The sequence below is a fragment of the Malus sylvestris genome, chromosome 10 (genome assembly GCF_916048215.2).
Source record: "Malus sylvestris chromosome 10, drMalSylv7.2, whole genome shotgun sequence".
In the NCBI taxonomy this organism is placed as follows: Eukaryota; Viridiplantae; Streptophyta; class Magnoliopsida; order Rosales; family Rosaceae; genus Malus; species Malus sylvestris.
In genome coordinates, this window is record NC_062269.1 from 35,875,234 (window position 1) to 35,898,803 (window position 23,570).

Here is a 23,570-nt window from a genome sequence, read left to right on the forward strand (position 1 = left end):
CACGAATAGACTTATAATTTCTAGTATCTAATAAATTTCCAGATTAAAAATATTCATCGATCTACAAAATTTTCTCATAAAGGTACCCATTGTTTTGCCACAGATACCAATATAGAGGCTAAAAGACAATATGATATTAAATTCATAAGTGGTCAAGATATTTATGAATTTAATCATTAAAATGCATAAGCTCAATTATACATTTAAGTTAGATCAATTCCTGGAGTTTTAGTCAACAATAAAACTGCTTACCTATGAGTTCACCTATAAAACGTGCAAAAGCGATATACTTTTTTACCACAGTTCTATGTATTGTGAATTTTTGTCCTCAACTTTTGTGGCATATAGAGGCTAAAAGATACTACGATATTAAATCCATATATGGTCGAAATATTTATCAGTTTAATCATTAAAATGCATAAACTCCATTACACATCCAGTTTAGATCAATTACCGAAGTTTTGCTCCACAATAAAAACTGCTTAGCTATGAGTTCGCCTATAAAACATGCAAAGGCGATATACTTTTTAGCCACAGTTCAATGTAATGTGAATTGTTGTCCGCAACTTTTATATCTAATAAATATCCACGGTTAAAAATATTCATTGATCTAATAAATAAGCTCATACCGATTATTAAGCTAATTAGCGCTCTAGAAATTTAGAGATGTCAAATGATGAAGAAAAGGAAAAGGGAGAGGTTTGGATGACTACAGAGGAGTAGATGGGGGTGCGGAATGACAACCATGGGAGATGGAAGGATTTTTTAAAGAGAGAGAAGGGGATTTGCTCTATGGAAAGATGATGGACTGGGTAGGGTTTTATTTTTTATTTTTAAGTAGATTGAGTTGAGTGTAAAAAGAAGTTTGATTAAGTTAAGTTTTGATAAGTAAGGACGGTTTCGGAAATGATGTTGGGTGTAAATAGATAATGATAGAAAAATCAAATACAATGTGGATATAAAAAGTAAGTTGGATGTTGAGATACAAAATATGGGTTCAAATAAAATTTCCCTTTCAACAACTAGTTTCTTAAAAAAAGAACAGTAATGCTATTCTTACCATGTTTTTATATCACATTTATATATCACTTTATATGGCATTTGATGTGGACAACCACATCATTTAAATTAGAATTTAATTTAAATTAAAAATCATTTAATAAATCAATAATTAAAATAAAAGCTAGAATTAAATGGTGATTATGGCATACGAGGAGTCTTCTCATTCCTTTCCCATTCAATCATGCTTCTTCTCCCGTTTCTTCTTCAACACCCGTTCTTTCACGTCATAATTTTTTCGCTCCCCTATCTGGATTATTAGTACGCATCTATCATTTTTTTTTTCAATGAATTTAATTTTTTTGTCTGTTTATTTCTTCTTCTTTCTCTCAATCTCCATTGTGTAGCAAGATAAATTCTTCTTCGGGTCTTGATCAGAGTCGACGTTAATGGTGTCGTGGTGAGGGATGTAGGTTTCTTGACGATACGTACTTGAGATTCCTTTAATTTGATTATAAGTAGGAACAAGATGGAGTCCTTAATGATTCAAAGTGTTAAATCTTCAACCCTCAGTGTCATTTTTCTATGAACAAAAAGGTTTAGGTAAATAGTCCAATGGAGATCGAGAGAAAGAAGAAGAATAAACTGACTACAAAAATGTAAATTCATTGAAAAATAATGGTAAATGCTTACCAATAATCCAAATAGGGGAGCGTTGATGAACCTTTGCCGTATGTATGAGAATTAGTTGAGATTGTAGTAGTCCACACTAACGTAAAAAAAACTGGAGCGAAAAAATATGGCATGAAAGAACTGGCAGAAGAAGAAACGGGAGAAGAAGCATGATTGAATGGGGAAGGAATGAGAAGATTCCTCATATACCACAATCACCATTTAATTCCAGCTTTTGTTTTAATTATTGATTATAAAAACATGGTAAGAAACTCCGCCTATGTAAGTTTATCTTACATTGCCGGTCCCAAGCCCGGATAAAGGAGAAGGGGGAGGGCGTCAGGTAGTCGACAGCCGGCACTCCACAGTTACGTCGAATCCTTATGACAATGAATCCAGAACGAAATCGCGCTAAAGCTAGGACGTCACCCGTAAGTGGCGCGCTGTGTGGCCCGAGCACAGTGATAAGTGAGCAAGGGTCGCTGTATCTCCATCGGCACCCGGATGCAGTGTTAAATGAGCAAGGGGGCCATAGAAACTTCTTTTCAAACGACTCCACTCAAAGTTGTTTGGGAGCATATGCTTCTATCAACTTTACACAGGACACACAAAAGAAGTACTTTGATCCTATTAGACGGGGGATGGTGAAGAAGCTAGGACAGAAGGGTAGAGTTCAAGATAGTAGAATGCGTTTAGGAACGTGGAATATAGGAACCTTAACGGGAAAATCTATGGAAGTAGTGGAAGTTATGGTGAGGAGAAGGATAAATATTATGTGCTTACAAGAAACTAAGTGGGTTGGTCTTAAGGCAAAGGATCTAGAAAACTCAGGGTTTAAGCTTTGGTATTCGGGCACAAATAGAACGAGAAACGGTGTTGGCATCATTGTGGACAAGACCTTGACACAAGATGTTGTAGATGTCAAGAGGGTAGGAGATAGAATCATGGCAATCAAGATTGTAATAGGACAAGAACTCATCAATGTGATTAGTGCGTACGCACCTCAAGTAGGGTTGGATACGAGTTCGAAGGAGAAATTTTGGGAAGACCTTGGAGACTTGGTGCAAGGAATTGCTCAGACGGAGAAGTTATTTATAGGAGGAGATTTAAATGGACACGTGGGCAGGGAGACAGGCAACTATGGAGGTTTTCATGGTGGCCATGGTTTTGGGGAGAGAAATGAGGATGGGGAAGCTATCTTGGATTTTGCAATGGCATATGATCTCTTCTTAGCCAACACCTTCTTTAAGAAGAGAGAAGAACATGTGATCACCTACAAGAGTGGGTCGTCAAAAACACAAATAGATTTTCTTCTAATGAGGAAAGGGGATCGTATAACTTGTAAGGATTGCAAAGTTATACCGGGGGAGAGCTTGGCTAATCATCGGTTGTTGGTGATGGATGTACATATCAAAAGAGTGAGAAAAAAGAACAAGACTTGGAAGTGCCCAAAGACTAAATGGTGGAATCTAAAAGGAGAAAAACAAGTCATTTTCAAAGAGCAAGTAATCACCCAGTGTGTGTGGGATAGAGAGGGGGAAGCTAGCCAAATGTGGGATTCCATGGCTAGCTGTATCCGAAAAGTAGCAAAAGAGGTATTAGGAGAGTCCAAGGGCTTTGCTCCACACCAAAAGGAATTTTGGTGGTGGAATGAGGAGGTACAAACAAAGGTGAAGGCTAAGAAGGAATGTTGTAAAGCCTTATACAAGGATAGGACTGATGAAAATGGTGAAAGGTATAGAAGAGCGAAACAAGAGGCGAAGAAAGCTGTGAGAGAAGCTAAGTTAGCAGCTTATGACGATATGTATAAGCGACTAGATACCAAATAAGGAGAGTTGGATATCTATAAACTAGCTAGAGCAAGGGAAAAGAAGACAAGGGACCTAAACCAAGTGAGGTGCATCAAGGATGAGGATGGAAAGGTTCTTGCTACAGAGAACGCGGTCAAAGACAGATGGAGAGGTTATTTTCATAATCTTTTCAATGAAGGACATGAAAGGAGTACTCCTTTAGGGGAGTTGAATAACTCAGAAGAGTGTAGAAACTACTCCTTTTATCGTCGAATCAGGAAGGAAGAAGTGGTTGTAGCTTTGAAGAATATGAAGCATAGAAAAGCAGTGGGCCCAGACGATATACCGATTGAAGTGTGGAAAGCCTTGGGAGAGACAGGTATAGCATGGCTCACTGACCTTTTCAATAGGATTTTGAAAACGAAGAAGATGCCAAACGAGTGGCGAAAGAGCACCTTGGTGCCTATTTACAAGAATAAGGGCGACGTACAAAATTGCATGAACTATAGGGGTATTAAGCTAATGAGTCATACAATGAAGCTCTGGGAGAGAGTCATTGAGCATAGATTGAGGCAAGAGACACGGGTTTCGGACAACCAATTCGGGTTCATGCCAGGGCGCTCAACCATGGAGGCAATCTATCTCTTACGAAGATGGATGGAAAGATATAGAGATGGGAAAAAGGATTTACACATGGTCTTTATAGATTTGGAAAAAGCGTATGATAGGGTCCCAAGAGACATTCTTTGGAGGATTTTAGAGAAGAAATGAGTACGAGTAGCATATATCCAAGCTATAAAGGATATGTATGAAGGAGCAAAGACTGCCGTAAGAACTTATGAAGGACAAACCGAAAGCTTCCCCATAACTGTAGGATTACATCAAGGCTCATCCTTAAGTCCTTACCTTTTTACGTTGGTAATGGATGAGTTAACAGGACATATTCAAGATGATATTCCTTGGTGTATGCTTTTCACAGACGATATAGTGTTGATAGATGAAACTCAGGAATGGGTAAATGCGAAGCTTAACCTTTGGAGATAAGTGTTGGAATCTAAAGGTCTTCGCCTAAGCCGATCAAAGACAGAATATATGGAGTGCAAGTTCAGTGCAAATGGAGGCCAAAATGAGTTAGGGGTGAGGATCGGAGATCAAGAAATACCAAAAAGTGACCGTTTTCGCTACCTAGGATCTATCTTGCAAAAGAACGGAGAATTAGATGGAGATCTCAACCATAGAATACAAGCTGGATAGATGAAGTAGAAGAGTGCATCCGGCGTGTTGTGTGATCGTCGTATGCCACTGAAGCTTAAGGGAAAATTTTATAGGACGGCAATAAGGCCGGCGATGCTGTATAGCACAGAATGTTGGGCGGTAAAGCACCAACACGTACACAAAATGGGTGTAGCGGAGATGAGGATGCTTCGTTGGATGTGTGGGCACACGAGAAAGGATAAGATTAGGAATGAGGATATCCGAGGTAAAGTAGGAGTAGCCGAAATTGAAGGAAAACTGAGAGAAAATCGGTTACGGTGGTTTGGACATGTACAAAGAAGGCCTACTGACGCTCCGGTTAGAAGATGCGACTACGGGACAGAGGTTCAGGGCCGAAGGGGTAGAGGAAGACCTAAGAAAACTTTTGAAGAGACTCTAAGAAAAGACTTAGAGTACTTGGATCTAACGGAGGACATGACACAAGATCGAGCACAATGGTGTTCTAAGATTCATATAGCCGACCCGACTCAATGACTTGGATTTTTCAAGTCTCCAATCGAGAAGTTTTCCCCACTCGGGAAATTAAGGGAACACTACCTCAACCTACATGCTCCACTCACAAAGCTTTAACATACAAGCTTCAACAAAAGAAAAATTCAAAGAACTTAGTGAAGAAGGCTTTGATGTATTTAACACCATACGTTGAAATGAAACAAAGCTTATTTATTGATATCTCTAAGAAGTTACAAATATGTACATATACACGAGTCAAAATAAACAAACAAGAGGGAGCTTTCACAAAGGTTGCTTAGGAGAAGTCTCAGCAGTCGGCAGAGCCCTAGAAAGAGAAGGCACCGGAGAGGGATCATTCGGAGCCTCAGTACTGGACAGCACCCTAGAAGGATGAGGCATCGGAGGTTGATCATTTGGAGCTTCATTACGCGGTACAGCCCCAGAAGACGAAGGCAATAAATGCCTTTGGAACAAACCCACAAACCTCTGATGATCATGTAAAATCTGACCATCAGATTCCTTCATCTGGTCAAGCTTCCTCTTCATGTTTGTAGCATAGTCATGAGCGAGCCGGTGCAACTGTTTATTCTCATGTTTGAGCCCTCTAATCTCCTGTTTGAGACTCATCACTTCAGCCGCCAATGATTCAACTTGGCGGGTTCGAGCAAATAGGCGTTGAGCCATATTAGACACAGAACCTGCACACTGAACACTGAGAGCCAGAGAATCCTTAACAGCCAACTCATCAGACCGTTTGGAAAGTAGCCTGTTATCTTTGGGAGTGAGAAGGTTCCTGGCCACCACCGCAGCGGTCATATCATTCTTCATCACGGAATCCCCAACGGTAAGAGGACCAGTAGGGGATAAGAAAGATGGGCGCCATATGTTGTCTGGAGAAGGCGTGGCTGCCTCTTCAACAAGGTTCAAGTCAAAACGACGGTCGGAGGGGCCACACATTTTCAAAGGTGTTGAAGAGAAAAGAGGTCGGACAAATCAAGATCTTAGAAATGCAAGAATGGAGCTTCTACTGGTGGAGATTCAAGTGTGCTTTGGAACTTAATACCAGCCTCTATAAAAATCCGCACTCGATGGAGCTTCAGAAATCGAAGAGGCGCCTGCTCAGAAATCGAAAAGGCGTTTGCTTTCTCAAAAGCTGGGCTGCTCAGAGACCACGAGGCCGATCTCAGGAATCGAAGAGGCGTTTGCTTTCTCAAAAGCTGGGCTGCTCAAAGACCACGAAGGTCGATCGCAGAAATCGAAGAAGCGCTTGCTTTCTCAAAAGCTGGGCTGCTCAGAGACCACGAGGGCCGATCTCAGAAATCGAAGAGGCACCTGCTTTTTCAGCCTTGTCAGCACCTGTCACATGCACACTCAACTTTACGGAAATTATGGGCATTCTGTCGAAGATTTCTAGTGAAGTAGAAAGCACGTGAATGTTACTGTTTAATCATTCACTTTCCACACGCAACATCAGCTCACGGGTACCACAGATAACTTTGCCAAAAATCTCTGACAAAGTTAGACACGTGAAGCTTGCAGCTCCCATTACATCGCTATGACCAAGAAGGGTAAAAGAATAGCAAAGAAACAGCACTAACAAAGTTTAGACACATAAATTTTGAAGGTCTAGCTACCATATTATTACCCACAAGGGTAAAGGAACAGGACCATTGCTGGATAATTGGAAAGTCCCTGTGAGTCAACCTCTGTGCTCCGTGGCAAGGTAGACTAGCAAACAGGCCTAACCTTTACTCACATTCGAGAATACACTCCCAACAAGATTGCTTGCTTCAAGATCGAAGAGGCACCGTCATCCGAATCTCGAGAGCCAGACTCCCAACATGATTACTTTCTCAAAAAGCAACGAGACACTGCTATCCGAATCTTGAGAGCCAGACTCCTAGCAGGATTGCTTTCTCAAAAATCGAAGAGGCACCGTTCTCTGAATCTCGAGAGACAGATCCTCAACAGGATTGCTTGTTCGAAAATCGAAGAGGCACCGCTTTCTCAACTTCGAGAGCCCCTTAAATAAAGCTTGTCTGTAATCCTCACACCGTTTTCCCAACTTCGAGAGCCAGATCTCCTTGGATAAAGCTTGTCTGTAATCTTCACACATAACATCAGCTTTCCAGATACCACATACCACTTTTTCAAAGTGCTCTGACAGAGTTAAAACATGTGAAGCTGGCAGCTCCCACTACCGTGCTATGACCAAACAGGGTAAAAGAATAGTATTACTCCTTGTTAGGGAGACTCCTATATATGTCGACCTCCATCCTCAACGGACAGGCAGACTTGCAAAAATGCTCAACCCTTCCTCATATCTGAGAGGGCACTCCCAACGAAGCCTCTCGAAATACTCAGCTTTCTTTCCCCCCGAGAATACCTCTGCAAACAAGCTACACTAGAGCAAGAATATCTCATATCATCAGGGTTAAAAGCAAGAGTATCCCATATCATGCTTTTTCCCTGTCTTTTCCTTTGGCCTTGTTCTTACCTGCAAGACAAGGAGAAAGAGAGCAATCAGTCAGCATTTGGAATCAAGCTTCCAGTCCGGAACTGACTGCCTGGAACCCCATTGCTCTCGAGTACTCATTTTCAACATCTTATGCTTCCCGAGAAGATACCACATCTGCCTGAGGAACAAATAGGGCAAGTGAGAAGGATACAAGGAAGCATGTGGAGACAAGCGCAACAGAACACGTGCCCATACATCCACTACTTTGTCAACAGCAAAAGTATCCCATATCAGCAGGGTCGAACGTACTCTAGATTTGATGGACTTGTTTTGACCCTCAAATTCTTCAGTCGGCCTTATACTCTGGCGGAAACAAGAAAACCCTCCAGCCCAGTTCAAGAATAAGCCTGTGGAAAGTTACTTCTTCAAAAGCAAAAGTATCTCATATCACATTTTCTCCTTTTCTTCTCTTTATCCTTCATGCTACCTGCAAGATAAGGAGAAGGATAACAATCAGCCGGAACTCGAAATCAAACTTTTGATCTGGGACTGATTGCTTGGAGCTCTGATTGCTTACCTTGTATGTCACCTCTTTCAGCAGATCCCCTAGCTCGGCGACTTGGGGGACTCCTACTACATGGTTTTTATCGCGCTTGACCAAGCCTGAAACTACAAGTAAGCGTCAGGTGAAATTGATACATTACCTTGTGCATCTCCACCAGTTAAAGATATCACCCCTGGAGGGAGAAAGAGTACTCCCAAAGAAGATGCCACATCTACCTATGAGACAGATAAGGCAAGTGAAGACGATACCACACTTCGGTACTTAAAAGTTTCGTGATTACGAGATCATTCTTCCACAATATTTCCTAATGTCATTTATACTAAATCATTCACTTGTACTCACTAAAGGAGAGCTTGAACCTATATACTGTGTAAACCCTTCACAATAAATGAGAACTCCTTTACTCCGTGGACGTAGCCAATCTGGGTGAACCACGTACATCTTGTGTTTGCTTCCTGTCTCTATCCATTTACATACTTATCCACACTAATGACCGGAGCAATCTAGCGAAGATCACAAACTTAATATTTAATATGATATTCTTTGGTGTATGCTTTTCGCAAACGATATAGTGTTGATAGATGAAACGCAGGAAGGGGTAAACGCGAAGCTTAACCTTTAGAGAGAAGTGTTGGAATCTAAAGGTCCTCGCCTAAGCCGATCAAAGACAGAATATATGGAGTACAAGTTCAGTGCAAACGGAGGCCAAAATGAGTTAGGGGTGAGGATCGGAGATCAGGAAATACCAAAGAGTGACCGTTTTCGCTACCTAGGATCTATCTTGCAAAAGAACAGAAAATTTGATGGAGATCTCACCCATAGAATACAAGCTGGATGGATAAAGTGGAAGAGTGCATCCGGCGTGTTGTGTGACCGTCGTAGGCCACTGAAGCTCAAGGGAAAATTTTATAGGACGACAATAAGGCCGGCAATGCTGTATGGCATAGAATGTTGGGCGGTGAAGCATCAACACGTAGGTGTAGTGGAGATGAGGATGCTTCGTTGGATGTGGGGGCACACGAGAAAGGATAAGATTAGGAATAAGGATATCCGAGGTAAAGTAGGAGTAGCAGAAATTGAAGGAAAGAGGAGAGAAAATCGGTTACGGTGGTTTGGACATGTGCAAAGAAGGCCTAATGACGCTCCGGTTCGAAGATGTGACCACGGGACAGAGGTTCAGGGCCGAAGGGGTAGAGGAAGACCTAGGAAAACTTTGGAAGAGACCCTAAGAAAAGACTTAGAGTACTTGGATCTAACGGAGGACATGACACAAAACCGATCGCAATGGCGTTCTAGGATTCATATAGCCGACCCCACTTAGTGGGAAAAAGCTTTGTTGTTATTGTTGTTGTATAAAAACATAGTAAGAGTATCATTACTGAAAAAAGAAAGAAAATAATCAATAAATTCACTTCAGGTGTAAATACATAGATTCACATCGCTTTATTTATTTGTTTATTTGTATATTCCAAGTTGATTAAGGTAATTAAGTAATCTTTCTTGATTGCCCAATAGTGAGGTCCAATGACAGCTCTCGCCAACTACGGATTTTGAATGAACAACAGCACCAAACTCTATGAAAACTGTTGGGTCGATGCAGGCAAACTTGTGGAAAGACCCACCTCCGTTATGCCATTGTTGGAATTCTGGATGAACGGTCGGAGCATCGCCCTCTCATCTTGAAATACAGAGCAGGTGCAGAAATGGTTAGTGACAAAACAGGTGTAGTCTCAGAGACATTTTCACAAGCACGTTCAGGGCATACCAGACGAAACAGACGACACAAGGGAACTCTATCTATTTCCAAAGCGCAACGGAAGCAAGCTTTGAACGCATTGAGGATGTGGCGAGTAGCCGAATGCCGCTGCAAGTCTTCTCAGAGCGACTGCCATTGACTGAGGACCGGAGGTCCGAGGAGTGACTCGGCGAGGAGGGAAATCCCGTTTGTATTTGAACCTTCGTATCCAGAATCCACCGTGTTTGACCGGAAGGGCTTTTGTAATGGAGGGCATCTTCGTCTCCTAAATTTACGTTGGGCCAACATACATAGGTGTTGGGCTTTGGGCTTGAAAGTCCAAGCCAATAGATTATTGAGAACAAGTGCAAGTTGCATTGGAAATTTCGATTTTGATCAGTTCTGACCAAACTGGTGACGAAAACTTTCAATTTTGGTGCACCCGAATGGAATTTGACATTCAAAATTCTGAAATAATATGGATAGTAACTGGGATGTACATCTAAAAACTTTAGAGAAGAAAGGAGTACGAGTAGCATATATCCAAGCTATAAAGGATATGTATGAAGGAGCAAAGACTGCCGTAAGAACTCATGAAGGACAAACCGAAAGCTTTCCCATAACTGTAGGATTACATCAAGGCTCATCCTTAAGTCCTTACCTTTTTGCGTTGGTAATGGATGAGTTAACACGACATATTCAAGATGATATTCCTTGGTGTATGCTTTTCGCAGACGATATAGTGTTGATAGATGAAACTCAGGAAGGGGTAAATGCAAAGCTTAACCTTTGGAGAGAAGTGTTGGAATCTAAAGGTCTTCGCCTAAGTCGATCAAAGACAGAATATATGGAGTGCAAGTTCAGTGCAAATGGAGGCCAAAACGAGTTAGGGGTGAGGATCGGAGATCAAGAAATACCAAAGAGCGACCGTTTTCGTTACCTAGGATCTATCTTGCAAAAGAACGGAGAATTAGATGGAGATCTCAACCATAGAATACAAGCTGGATGGATGAAGTGGAAGAGTGCATCCGGCGTGTTGTGTGACCGCCGTATGCCACTGAAGCTCAAGGGAAAATTTTATAGGACGGCAATAAGGCCGGCGATGCTGTATGGCACAGAATGTTGGGCGGTGAAACATCAACACGTACACAAAATGGGTGTAGCGGAGATGAGGATGCTTCGTTGGATGTGTGGGCACACGAGAAAGGATAAGATTAGGAATGAGGATATCCGGGGTAAAGTAGGAGTAGCCGAAATTGAAGGAAAGATGAGAGAAAATCGGTTACGGTGGTTTGGACATGTGCAAAGAAGGCCTACTGACGTTCCGATTAGAAGATGCGACTATGGGACAGAGGTTCAGGGCCGAAGGGGTAGAGGAAGACCTAGGAAAACTTTGGAAGAGACTCTAAGAAAAGACTTAGAGTACTTGGATCTAACGAAGGACATGACACAGGATCGAGCACAATGGCGTTCTAAGATTCATATAGCCGATCCCACTCAGTGACTTGGATTTTCCAAGTCTCCAACCGAGAAGTTTTCTTCACTCGGGAAATTAAGGGAACACTACCCCAACCTACACGCTCCACTCAGAAAGCTTCAACATTCAAGCTTTAACAAAAGAAAATTCAAAGAACTTAGCGAAGAAGGCTTTGGTGTATTTAACACAATACGTTGAAATGAAGGAAAGCTTATTTATTGATATCCCCGATAAGCTACAAATATGTACATATACATGAGTCAAAATAAGCACACAAGAGGGAGCCTTCACAAAGGTTGCTTAGGAGAAGTCTCAGCAGTCGGTAGAGCCCCAGAAAGAGAAGGCACCGGAGGGGGATTATTTGGAGCCTCAGTACTGGACAGAACCCTAGAAGGAGGAGGCATCAGAGGTTGATCATTTGGAGCTTCATTACGCGGTACAGCCCCAGAAGACGAAGGCAATAAATGCCTTTGGAACAAACCCACAAATCTCTGATGATCAAGTAAAACCTGACCATCAGTTTCCTTCATCTGGTCAAGCTTCCTCTTCATGTTTGTAGCATAGTCATGTGCGAGCCGGTGCAACTGTTTATTCTCATGCTTGAGCCCTCTAATCTCCTGTTTGAGACTCATCACTTCAGCCGCCAATGATTCAACTTGGCGGGTTCGAGCAAATAGGCGTTGGGCCATATTAGACACAGAACCTGCACACTGAACACTGAGAGCCAGCGAATCCTTAACAGCTAACTCATCAGACCGTTTGGAAAGTAGTTTGTTATCTTTGGGAGTGAGAAGGTTCCTGGCCACCACCGCAGCGGTCATATCATTCTTCATCACGGAATCCCCAACGGTAAGAGGACCAGTAGGGGAGACGAAGGATGGGCGCCATATGTTGTCTGGAGAAGGCGGGGCTGCCTCTTCAACAAGGTTCAAGTCAAAACGACGGTCGGAGGGGCCAGACATTTTCAAAGGTGTTGAAGAGAGAAGAGGTCGGACAAATCAAGATCTTAGAAGTGCAAGAATGAAGCTTCTACTGGTGGAGATTCAAGTGTGCTTTGGAACTTAATGTCAGCCCCTATAAAAATCTACACTCGACGAAGCTTCAGAAATCGAAGAGGCGCCTGCTCAGAAATCGAAGAGGCGTTTGCTTTCTCAAAAGCTGGGCTGCTTAGAGATCACGAGGGTTGATCTCAGAAATCGAAGAGGCGTTTGCTTTCTCAAAAGTTGGGCTGCTCAAAGACCACGAAGGCCGATCTCAAAAATCGAAGAGGCGCTCGCTTTCTCAAAAGCTGGGCTCCCCAGAGACCACGAGGGCCGATCTCAGAAATCGAAGAGGCACCTACTTTTCCAGCCTTTTCCAGCCTTGTCAGCATCTGTCACACGCACACTCAGTTTTGCGGAAATTATGGGCATTCTGTCAAAGACTTCTGGGGAAGTAGAAAACACATGAATCTTACTGTTCAATCACCCACTTCCCACACGCAACAATAGCTCATGGGTACCACAGATAACTTTGCCAAAGTTCTCTGCCAAAGTTGAGCACGTGAAGCTTGCAGCTCCCACTACATCGCTCTGACCAAGAAGGGTAAAAGAATAGCAAAGAAACAGCACTAACAAAGTTTAGACCCATAAATTTTGAAGGTCTAGCTACCATATTATTACCCACAAGGGTAAAGGAACAGTACCACTGCTGGATAATTGGAAAGTCCCTGTGTGTCAACCTCTGTGCTTCGTGGCAAGGTAGACTAGCAAACATGCCCAACCTTTACTCACATTCGAGAAAACACTCCCAATAAGATTGCTTGCTCCAAAATCGAAGAGGCACCGTCCTCCGAATCTCGAGAGCCAGACTCCCAACATGACTACTTTCTTAAAAATCGAAGAGAGGGTAAAGGAACAGTACCATTGCTGGATAATTGGAAAGTCCCTGTGTGTCAACCTCTGTGCTTCGTGGCAAGGTAGACTAGCAAACATGCCCAACCTTTACTCACATTCGAGAAAACACTCCCAACAAGATTGCTTGCTCCAAAATCGAAGAGGCACCGCCCTCCGAATCTCGAGAGCCAGACTCCCAACATGATTACTTTCTCAAAAATCGAAGAGACACTGCTCCCCGAATCTCGAGAGCCAGACCCCCAGCATGATTGCTTTCTCAAAAATCGATGAGGCATCGTTCTCCGAATCAATCGAAGAGGCGCTCGCTTTCTCAAAAGCTGGGCTGCTCAGAGACCACGAGGGCCGATCTCAGAAATCGAAGAGGCACCTACTTTTCTAGCCTTGTCAGCACCTGTCACACGCACACTCAGCTTTGCAAAAATTATGGGCATTCTGTCGAAGACTTCTGGTGAAGTAGAAAGCACATGAATCTTACTGTTCAATCACCCACTTCCCACACGCAACAATAGCTCATGGGTACCACAAATAACTTTGCCAAAGTTCTCTGCCAAAGTTGAGCACGTGAAGCTTGCAGCTCCCACTACATCGCTCTGACCAAGAAAGGTAAAAGAATAGTAAAGAAACAGCACTAACAAAAGTTTAGACACATAAATTTTGAAGGTCTAGCTACCATATTATTACCCACAACTGTAAAGGAACAGTACCACTGCTGGATAATTGGAAAGTCCCTGTGTGTCAACCTCTGTGCTTCGTGGCAAGGTAGACTAGCAAACATGCCCAACCTTTACTCACATTCGAGAAAACACTCCCAATAAGATTGCTTGCTCCAAAATCGAAGAGGCACCGTCCTCCGAATCTCGAGAGCCAGACTCCCAACATGACTACTTTCTCAAAATCGAAGAGAGGGTAAAGGAACAGTACCATTGCTGGATAATTGGAAAGTCCCTATGTGTCAACCTTTGTGCTTCGTGGCAAGGTAGACTAGCAAACATGCCCAACCTTTACTCACATTCAAGACAACACTCCCAACAAGATTGCTTGCTCCAAAATCGAAGAGGCACCGCCCTCCGAATCTCGAGAGCCAGACTCCCAACATGATTACTTCCTCAAAAATCGAAGAGACACTGCTCTCCGAATCTCGAGAGTCATACCCCCAGCATGATTGCTTTCTCAAAAATCGAAGAGGCATCGTTCTCCGAATCTCGAGAGCCAGATACCACAGACCACTTTTTCAAAGTGCTCTGACAGAGTTAAAACATGTGAAACTGGCAGCTCCCACTACCGTGCTATGACCAAGCAGGGTAAAGGAATAGCATTACTACTTGTTGTTAGGGAGACTCCTATATATGTCGACCTTCATCCCCAACGGACAGGCAGACCTGCAAAAATGCTCAACCCTTCATCATATCTGAGAGGGCACTCCCAACGAAGCCTTTCGAAATATTCAGCTTTTTTTCCCCCCGATAATACCTCTGCAAACAAGCTATACTAGAGCAAGAATATCTCATATCATCAGGGTTAAAAGCAAGAGTATCCCATATCATGCTTTTTCCCTGTCTTTTCTTTTGGCCTTGTTTTTACCTGCAAGACAAGGAGAAAGAGAGCAATCAGTCAGCACTTGGAATCAAGCTTCCAGCCAGGAACTGACTGCCTGGAACCCCTTACCTGATTACTTACCTGGCATTGCTCTCGAGTACTCATCTTCAACATCTTATGTTTCCAGGGAAGATTCCGCATCTGCTTGAGGAACAGATAGGGCAAGTGCGAAGGATACAAGGAAGCATGTGGAGACAAGCGTAACAGCACACGTGCCGATACATTCATTACTCTGTCAAAAGCAAAAGTATCCCATATCAGCAGGGTGGAACGTACTCTAGATTTGATGGACTTGTTTTGACCCTCAAATTCTTCAGTCGGCCTTATACTCTGGAGGAAACCAGAAAACCCTCCAGCTCAGTTCAAGAATAAGCCTGTGGAAAGTTACTTCTTCAAAAGCAAAAGTATCTCATATCATCTCTTCTCATTTTTCTTCTCTTTATCCTTCATGCTGCTGCAAGATGGGGAGAAGGTGAACAATCAGTCGGAGCTCTGATTGCTTACCTTGTCTGTCACCTCTTTCAGCAGACCCCCTAGCTCGGCGACTTGGGGGACTCCTACTACATGGTTTGTATCGCGCTTGACCAAGCCTGAAACTACAAGTAAGCTTCAAGTGAAATTGATACATTACCTTGTGCATCTCCACCAGTTAAAGATACCACCCCTGGATGGAGGAAGAGTACTTCCAGAGAAGATGCCACATCTACCTATGAGACAGATAAGGCAAGTCAAGACGACACCACACTCCGATACTTAGAAGTTTCGTGATTACGAGATCATTCTCCCACAATATTTCCTAATGTCATTTGTACTAAATCATTCACTTGTACTCACTAAATGAGAGCTTGAACCTATGTACTTGTGTAAACCCTTCATAATTAATGAGAACTCTTCTATTCCGTGGACGTAGCCAATCTGGGTGAACCACGTACATCTTGTGTTTGCTTTCCTATCTCTATCCATTTATATACTTATCCACACTAATGACCGGAGCAATCTAGCGAAGATCACAAAAAGCGATCGTTTTCGCTACCTAGGATCTATCTTGCAAGAGAACGGAGAATTAGATGGAGATCTCAACCATAGAATACGAGCTGGATGGAAAGAGTGCATCCGGCGTGTTGTGTGACCGTCGTAGGCCACTGAAGCTCAAGGGAAAATTTTATAGGACGGCAATAAGGCTAGCGATGTTGTATGGCACAGAATGTTGGGTGGTGAAGCATCAACACGTACACAAAATGGGTGTAGCGGAGATGAGGGTGCTTCGTGGGATGTGTGGGCACACGAGAAAGGATAAGATTGGGAATGAGGATATCCGAGGTAAAGTAGGAGTAGCCGAAATTGTAGGAAATATGAGAGAAAATCGGCTCCGGTGATTTTGAACATGTGCAAAGAAGGCCGACTGACGCTCCGGTTCGAAGATGTGACTACGGGACAGAGGTTCAGGGCCGAAGGGGTAGAGGAAGACCTAGGACAACTTTGGAAGAGACTCTAAGAAAAGACTTAGAGTACTTGGATCTAACGGAGGACATGACACAAAACCGAGCGCAATGGCGTTCTAGGATTCATATAGCCGACCCCACTTAGTGGGAAAAGGCTTTGTTGTTGTTGTTGTAGGCATGCATACATGGAGAGTAGGCTAGGCAATGAAGTTTAATTCTTGTTGTGTGACCTATCGGACATGCTAATCTCGCATGTATATATATATAAATAAATAAACCACAGAAAACATGTGTGACTATTATATTATTTGATGGTTCGTGGAAGTCTCTATTGTCTATTAGTTTTGAGTTATATCTTTCAACTTGTGGCGTCGCATTGACTGAATTAGGGGCAAAACCATGACCAACTGTGAACAATTTCCAGGAAAATACAGCCAGTCGAAGGCTTTGTTTTCTTAGAATTTTTACTGATGTGATGTTAACTAATTTAATTAAACAAGTCTTCCAAGAAACTACCTATCAATTCACAAAAATTCAATGGTGCTCGTCCTCCGAGATTTTTAACCATTTTTCGAGCAGGAAGGAGAAGACTTAAGAGCTATATATAAAATTTCCCTAATCTTTTTCTATGATTAGAGATCAAAACATGGTTAATTTCCCTAGTGCTCCGAAAACAATCTCTCTTTTTTTGCTTTGTTTTCTCATCACCCTCCTTTTTGATCTTGCTTATGCTGATCCTGATCCTCCATACAAGTTGTGCTCAGATGTTCGCGGTTATGTCGAAAATGGTACGTTTCAGAAAAACCTCCAGAGCCTGCTCAATTCATTGCCTTCAAATGCTTCTGTTTCCAAGCTGTACAATACTTCCGCCGGAAATCAACCAGATAGAGTTTATGGCCTTTATATGTGCCTCAATTATTTTACGAATGAGATATGTCACAACTGCATCAACACCGCGCATTTAGACATTGTTAGGATTTGTCCCAACTCAACAGAATCAGTTGTGTGGGAGGAAACGTGCCAACTGCGCTACTCCGACGTGAAGTTCTATGGTGAATTGAATGTGGCAGACAACATTGTGTCCGCTAACAAGAAAAACGTTTCAGACCCAAAAAAGGTCGAGAATACTGTAAAGGAGAAGCTGAGGGAGCTTGCGAAGCAAGCAGCATATGATGCTTCAGCGAAAATGTATGCTACTGGAGATGTACCATTTGAAGATAAAGTGATATATGCTCTTGTGCAGTGCACTAGAGACTTATCTGGAGATGACTGTGACAAATGCCTTCAGCACGCCATAGAAGACGTTTTGAGAAAGTATTATTTCTCCGTTGGCGCGGCTTATGAGCCGGAGTTGCTATCTGAGGTACGAGTTGTATGGCTTCTATAATGGTGCAACTGAAGCTTCTATTTCCAGCTCTCCAAATAACAACAAAGGGGACGGTGAGTACTTTTAAGGTGTATGTCTATTTTGACGCTACAATGTTAAAAATTAACTGCAAATGCATAGTTGTTTCCAATGAAGGTGTAGGATGGAGGATCACGATCCTTACGGTTGTGTCAGCATGTCTAGCCATACTACTTTTGGGTTCCTGTGTCTATCTTGCAATAAGAAAAAGAAACAAAAAGGGTAATAATAATGCGTTTGGAAATGCTTTAAAGCTGATCATCACTGTAATATATTTTCTGAAAGCAGCTTTTCTTTCGATCTGTTCAGGGAGTAGTGAGATTTTAAGACAACATGTATTGTTCCCGGACCGAAGTTTTCAAGGCAGAAACCAGAAAGCTGAGGAGTACCCCTATATCAGTTTGGCATCTATACATGCAGCTACGGATAAATTTTCTGATTCAAATAAGCTCGGAGAAGGTGGTTTTGGGCCTGTTTACAAGGTATAAAGTAAAAGAAAATTGTTTCTTGAGCAAACCATGGACAAAAAGTTCACATATGCGAAGATTAAATCGATATTTGTATTACTATCTTCCACTTGGTTAGTATTTCCTGTGGTTTGATTTAAAATCTGGTTTTTCGCAGGGTGTACTGAGTGACGGTAAAGAAGTGGCGATCAAGAGGCTTTCAAGCTGTTCTGAGCAAGGCTCAGAGGAATTCACAAATGAAGTTCGGCTGCTAATGAAACTTCAACATAAAAATCTTGTTAGGCTTTTGGGTTTTTGTGTTGAGGGAAAGGAAAAACTGCTTGTCTATGAATACCTGCCAAACAGCAGCCTAAATGTCTTCCTCTTTGGTATGTTTTCTCTTGATCTCTCAAAAATTTCTGTATGTGGGATTTAACTTCAACTGTTTCATACTATTGCTAAGATTTTCTTGTCAGAAATATTTTAGTCTGTAAATTCTCCTCCAATGATGCTTAGATTCAGAGAAACGAGCGCAGCTTGATTGGAGCAGACGTGTAAACATTATAAGTGGAATTGCACGGGGAATTCTTTATTTACACGAGGACTCTCGACTTCAAATCATCCATAGAGACTTAAAATCATCCATTAGTAATGCTCATTGATTTGAATTCACTGTTAAGATGGCTGTAATTATAATAACTTCAACCGTTAGATCAAATTTTAACGACACGAATTTCCTGATTTAATGAATTAGAAGGAAATGATCCTGATTATATCCTATCTTCCTATAGCACTCATCACGTCGTTAACCTCACCTCCAATTTTTTCTGCCAAATTATGCATATATTAAAATCCAGTTGTCTGATACTGTTTATTACAAGTGAAAGGACGAAAATACCCTTGATTTCTTCTTTGCTCTGCATACTGTTCCATTTTTCTACAGTGGAAAGTCGGCTATGCCCTTCCCAGCCGCACGTCTTTCATCTTTTGTTTCTCTGCTTCGACCGCATCTTTTTCGCTTTTACCCTTCCTCTTCGTTTTTCACCTTCATTAGTTTGCGATTTTCTCCCTCTTCGTCAGCCCGTCTTTTGCCCTCAATTCCTTTCTTTTTCTTTCGCATTTATGGCGCGTTTACGTAACGGTAATGAAAATATGAGAAATTGAATTGAGGAGGAGTTGGAATGAGAAGAAGTCAGAATCGGATTCTTGTTAAAGTTGTTTACTTAAATGTTCTGGAATCGGAATAGAATTTCATAAAGCTGTTTACTAATTCAGCAGAATCGGAATATAAACATGTATGATTACTAAAATGCCCTTGTCCCAAATCAAATATTTTATATACTTTAATGGGTTTATAAAGGATAGTCTTGGAAATAGAAAAAGTAAGTGAGGGCATAAAGGAAACAAAAGTATCATTCCGATTACCCAAACAATAAGGAATTGGATTACCACCTATATCTAGGGAATCCAATTCCACCAACACAAGGAATTGAATTCCAAAATTTGTGTGGGTCCACTGCTTTTTTGATTCCTCCATGTTTAGTAAACACCGGAATACTCCGTAATCGGAATTTAATTCCACATTCTCATTCCGATTACGGATACGTAAACACGCCCTTAGTTTCCAGTCTCTCCCGGTATTGAATCATTTGTTATTCGGCGTTTTGTTCTCATCTTGCGATCGTCGGGGCAAGAACTTTAAGGTTAGTTTGTTCTCAATGTTTTATCCTTATTTTGCTATCTCTAGGCCGATAAATTTAAGGTCTTTGTTTTTGTTTTTGCTGCGGATCTGCAGGTTGGGACAATTTTTTTATGAAATTGGTGACTAATCGCATGCTGCCTCTTCAGATTATTGACAAAGAAATTATATTGAACTTGGGTAAGTTTTATAACAACTACGTGTAATTTTCGATTCTCAGTTTGTATTTGTTTGAAAGAAACCCTGAAAATTGGTTTTCTTTCTGTGTTCTCAATTGATTCAATGCGTAGCATTAGAAAAAACATGTAATTATTGGGGGTTTTTGTTTTTGGTGGATTTAGAGTTTTGTTAAAGTTTGATTATATTGGAGTTGAATTTGGTTGCTCCTTGGCTGTGGGGAGAGAGGTCGGGTTCGTCATTTGGTGAAGAAGGGTTGAGGAAAGAGACAGGGGGTGTAAGTGTGGTTGCAGATGAGAACTATCAATTTTCTATCTTTTCAATTTCTGCAGAGCACCCGTTTCCTTCCTGCAAATGGGTCTTACAAACTTTCACTCGGTTCTATCAATTTTGTTAGAATCAACAATTCTGCGGAGCATTTTTGCATTGAATTTCAGCGACCCATTTGCCTAATTAGTTTGCAATTATATGGTATTTTAAAAAAGTTCAAAAATTAACTCACACATTCTCCACAAGCACCTGATTCTTCAAAATTTTCCAGAAATGGAGAACTGAATCACCCAATTTTCTTAATTAAAGAAAAAAAAAATCAGTTTTCTTTTTGGTCAAATTTGAATACCCAAAGAAGAAGTAAGTGAATTTTCTCAGAGGGGGGAGAGAGAGAGAGCGCAGCGGAGGACTGACCTCTAAACAGCAAAAGCAGAAACGAATCACTTGATTTTTAAACTGCAATGATCAGGGATCTTAAAAACTTAGCAGTTTTTCTGAATTTGTTTTCTTTATCTTTTGGTTAAAAAACATATTAAAATTATATCTTTGTTAATCAATGTTATGAGGGTTATCCACTGAGTGGTGTAATGTGTTTATATCTTTTTTTTTCATTACTTTTGGCTATTCTTTTTCACTTTCTTTGTATCACTTAATTTTTAAGGTGTATTGATCAGGAAGGAAAAAAACTTTAACATTTTTTGTTGCTGTATTCTTTCGTTTTGATTAAGAGATATATCTCTGTTTATCAATGTTATTGCCATGGGGTAATGGTTTTGCTGTTATAAATTCTTGAAACTGTAATTCCCTCTGTCTTTGTCGTGTTAAAACTATATATTGTGATTGCAGGTTTTTAAAAACTTGACCTTTGCAGATTGTTCAAACAAACAATGAACCTATAATAAGTGGGACTTGGATTGTCTGCCCTCCTAGTTGTGGTGCCCTTCCATGCCCTCCTATTTTGTACGGTCATGGTTAAGCCACGTCAATATTTTATATTAATTTTTTAATAAGATAATAAAACAAAAAATAATAAAAATATAAAATATTGACGTGGCTTAACCGTGACCGTGACCGCACAAAATAGAAGGGCATGGAAGAGCACCACAACTAGGAGGGCAGAGAATCCAAATCCTAATAAGTGAGCCCTACCACTATTATTTGTCTAGCATATTCTCATCTCAAAAGAATAATAATTACAGTTACATAATTATCAGATTAAAGTTTTCAACACTTTTCTCACTAAATGAGGTCGCTATCAGATTAAAGTTTAAGATGAAGAATTCCACTTTACTCAGAATCCGACAATTGTTTCTTCCACGACACCCAACTTTAAAAGTCTTGGTGTGAATTGTCTAACTTTTGATTTTGAGATAAGATTCCTTCTTAAAAGATAATAATTGTTCAAAAAGTGAGTGTGAGATTTTAAAAGTCTCTGTGAATTGTCTATCTAACTTATGATTTTGAGATAAGATTCCTACTACAGATGTACCCTCTCCACATGCCATAATGAGCCAAAGTACACCTTAATGATACAGAAAAGAAGAAAGTTTTTATCTATGCTTTTAGATATCCATCTTAAACTTCTCAATAAACAGTTGAATACTTGATTATGTATATAGAGCAACCCAAAAGAAGAAAGTTTTTATCTATTTATTGGTAACAACCAATTCCTCTGAAGAAAAAAAAGATGAAAATGATGACATCTGAAATGCTTGATCAAATTACATCTCTATATTTTGCAGAGAAACCAAACCAAAGATATCTGATCCATCTTTAGCACGTATTATATCCCATTCTTATATGGAAACTTTTTTCAGATTAATCACTCCACAAATTTTAGACAAATTTATATTCACAATTTCCAATTTGACAAAATACTTTATTGCCCTATGTTATCTTTTGTGATAAACATATGAATGCACAAAAACAACCACACATGCCTTACCCATTTAGATAGCCATTTGTACCCATGTTTATACATCTATCTTAAATGCTCAATAAACTTGGCTTGACTTTGCACACTCCCCTCGCTTATTGACCAATGACTCAGTACTAAGTCTTTTTTTTTTTGTTTGGTCATAACTCAGTACTAAGTGAGATCGATATTTTCTTGTGCTCGCCCTGGAAATAAACCGGACAAAGCCTAATGGTGGCCTAAAACAATAACAGACAAATCAGCCAAGATGAGGAACACAAAATATGCAACCATGCGTTTTAATCCCCTCCTTTTATATTAATTCCTAGAGAAGGCCAACCATGCTCAAGGCAACGCCCAATACTAAGTCAGGTGGATGTTTTCTTGTGCATTTCCTGGAAATAAATGGGACAAAGCCTAATTGTGAACTAAAACAATAACAGACAAATTAAGAGTAGGGACACATTTTTCCCCAACCCAAAATATTCCACCACGCCTTTTAATCCCTTCCATATATAATATATTCCTACGGAAGGCCAACCTTCTTAATTAGCAGTTCCTTAATTTATTGGATCCATCACCTGCTTGGATTTTATTCTCTGCTACTGCTAGGATCTGCTCGACCCTTTTTCAGTTAATACTATATGGCGTTACATAGGAGGATGCATATTTTGCATCTCTCTTTAGTAATGGTGGTTGTTGTTACAATTTTACCAGCAACTCCAACTCCAACAACAGCTCAATCTCTCCTTCCGCCTCAGGCACTGCCTGGCTGCCCTGACCATTGTGGTAATCTCACAATTCCATACCCATTTGGCATAGGCTCTCGTTGCTACCTCCAACGCCAGTTTAACATCACTTGTGACAATTCCACTCAACCGCCAACAGCACTTTGGATGAAGAGCGATATCAAAATTACCAACATATCTCTTTATGACGGTGAGCTCCAAATACTACAGTTCACATCCAGTGATTGTTATGATGCTCAAGGCAACAGGACCCGACAGAACCGTCCCAAGCTCTGGGTGCCTCCTCCTTACACCATCTCCAAAACCAAAAACGTGTTCGTTGCAGTTGGATGCGACACATATGCGTTTTTTATAGGTTACCGGGGTGAAGAAAAGTACACAACTGGGTGTATGTCCATATGTGACAATCTTGGCAAAGCTATCGATCAGCGGGATACTTGCTCTGGCTTTGGATGTTGCCAAACTAAAATCCCCGGTGGGCTGAAAAATCGGACTGTGACCTTGGGAAGTTTTAACAATTATACGGATGTGCAGGACTCCCACCGATGCAGC

The 23,570-nt window shown here is 41.2% G+C and overlaps 3 protein-coding genes, 2 long non-coding RNA genes and 1 pseudogene across 11 annotated transcripts in view; 3 read left to right on the forward strand and 3 right to left on the reverse strand.

The window, feature by feature from the left end:
• The window catches only part of LOC126587691 (putative wall-associated receptor kinase-like 16), a 112,622-nt gene that overhangs the window by 35,352 nt on the left and 53,700 nt on the right, over positions 1-23,570 (forward strand). The window lies entirely within an intron of this gene.
• LOC126587707 (uncharacterized) lies at positions 5,472-12,386 on the reverse strand. Its single transcript, XM_050252798.1, has 2 exons — positions 12,128-12,386; positions 5,472-5,887 (listed from the first exon to the last, which is right to left on the reverse strand). Exons 1-2 carry the CDS (start codon positions 12,384-12,386, stop codon positions 5,472-5,474), a joined length of 675 nt encoding a protein of 224 aa, XP_050108755.1.
• On the reverse strand, positions 9,588-10,455 carry LOC126587729 (uncharacterized). The gene is made up of 2 exons (XR_007611197.1): positions 9,978-10,455; positions 9,588-9,890 (listed from the first exon to the last, which is right to left on the reverse strand). It is a non-coding gene; the product is annotated as an uncharacterized LOC126587729 (long non-coding RNA).
• Positions 16,537-23,570, reverse strand: part of LOC126587722 (uncharacterized) — a 35,348-nt gene continuing 28,314 nt past the window's right edge. Inside the window, exon 3 of one of the 4 annotated variants that reach the window (XR_007611189.1) lies at positions 16,537-17,299. This is a non-coding gene — a long non-coding RNA (uncharacterized LOC126587722). Of the gene's footprint in view, positions 17,300-18,639; positions 18,893-23,379; positions 23,519-23,570 lie in introns of those variants that run through there. The other 3 variants (XR_007611188.1, XR_007611187.1, XR_007611190.1) reach the window with 3 other exon arrangements.
• Positions 17,740-18,870, forward strand: LOC126587720 (cysteine-rich receptor-like protein kinase 10). The gene is made up of 3 exons (XM_050252807.1): positions 17,740-18,244; positions 18,387-18,597; positions 18,725-18,870. The coding sequence occupies exons 1-3, from the start codon at positions 17,744-17,746 to the stop codon at positions 18,868-18,870; spliced, it is 858 nt and encodes a 285-aa protein (XP_050108764.1). The 5' UTR covers positions 17,740-17,743.
• LOC126587693 (wall-associated receptor kinase-like 8) overlaps positions 22,498-23,570 on the forward strand; it is a 105,263-nt pseudogene continuing 104,190 nt past the window's right edge.

Excerpts from the sequence above, each read along its gene's own strand:
- LOC126587720 (XM_050252807.1), top strand. The coding sequence starts at position 17,744 with ATGGTGCAACTGAAGCTTCTATTTCCAGCTCTCCAAATAACAACAAAG. Across the intron at positions 18,245-18,386 it reads GTTTTGGGCCTGTTTACAAG|GGTGTACTGAGTGACGGTAA; the intron begins GTATAAAGTAAA and ends GGTTTTTCGCAG. Across the intron at positions 18,598-18,724 it reads CCTAAATGTCTTCCTCTTTG|ATTCAGAGAAACGAGCGCAG; the intron begins GTATGTTTTCTC and ends AATGATGCTTAG.
- LOC126587707 (XM_050252798.1), bottom strand. The coding sequence starts at position 12,386 with ATGTCTGGCCCCTCCGACCGTCGTTTTGACTTGAACCTTGTTGAAGAG. Across the intron at positions 5,888-12,127 it reads TCTCAGTGTTCAGTGTGCAG|GTTCTGTGTCTAATATGGCT; the intron begins GTTCTGTGTCTA and ends TTCAGTGTGCAG.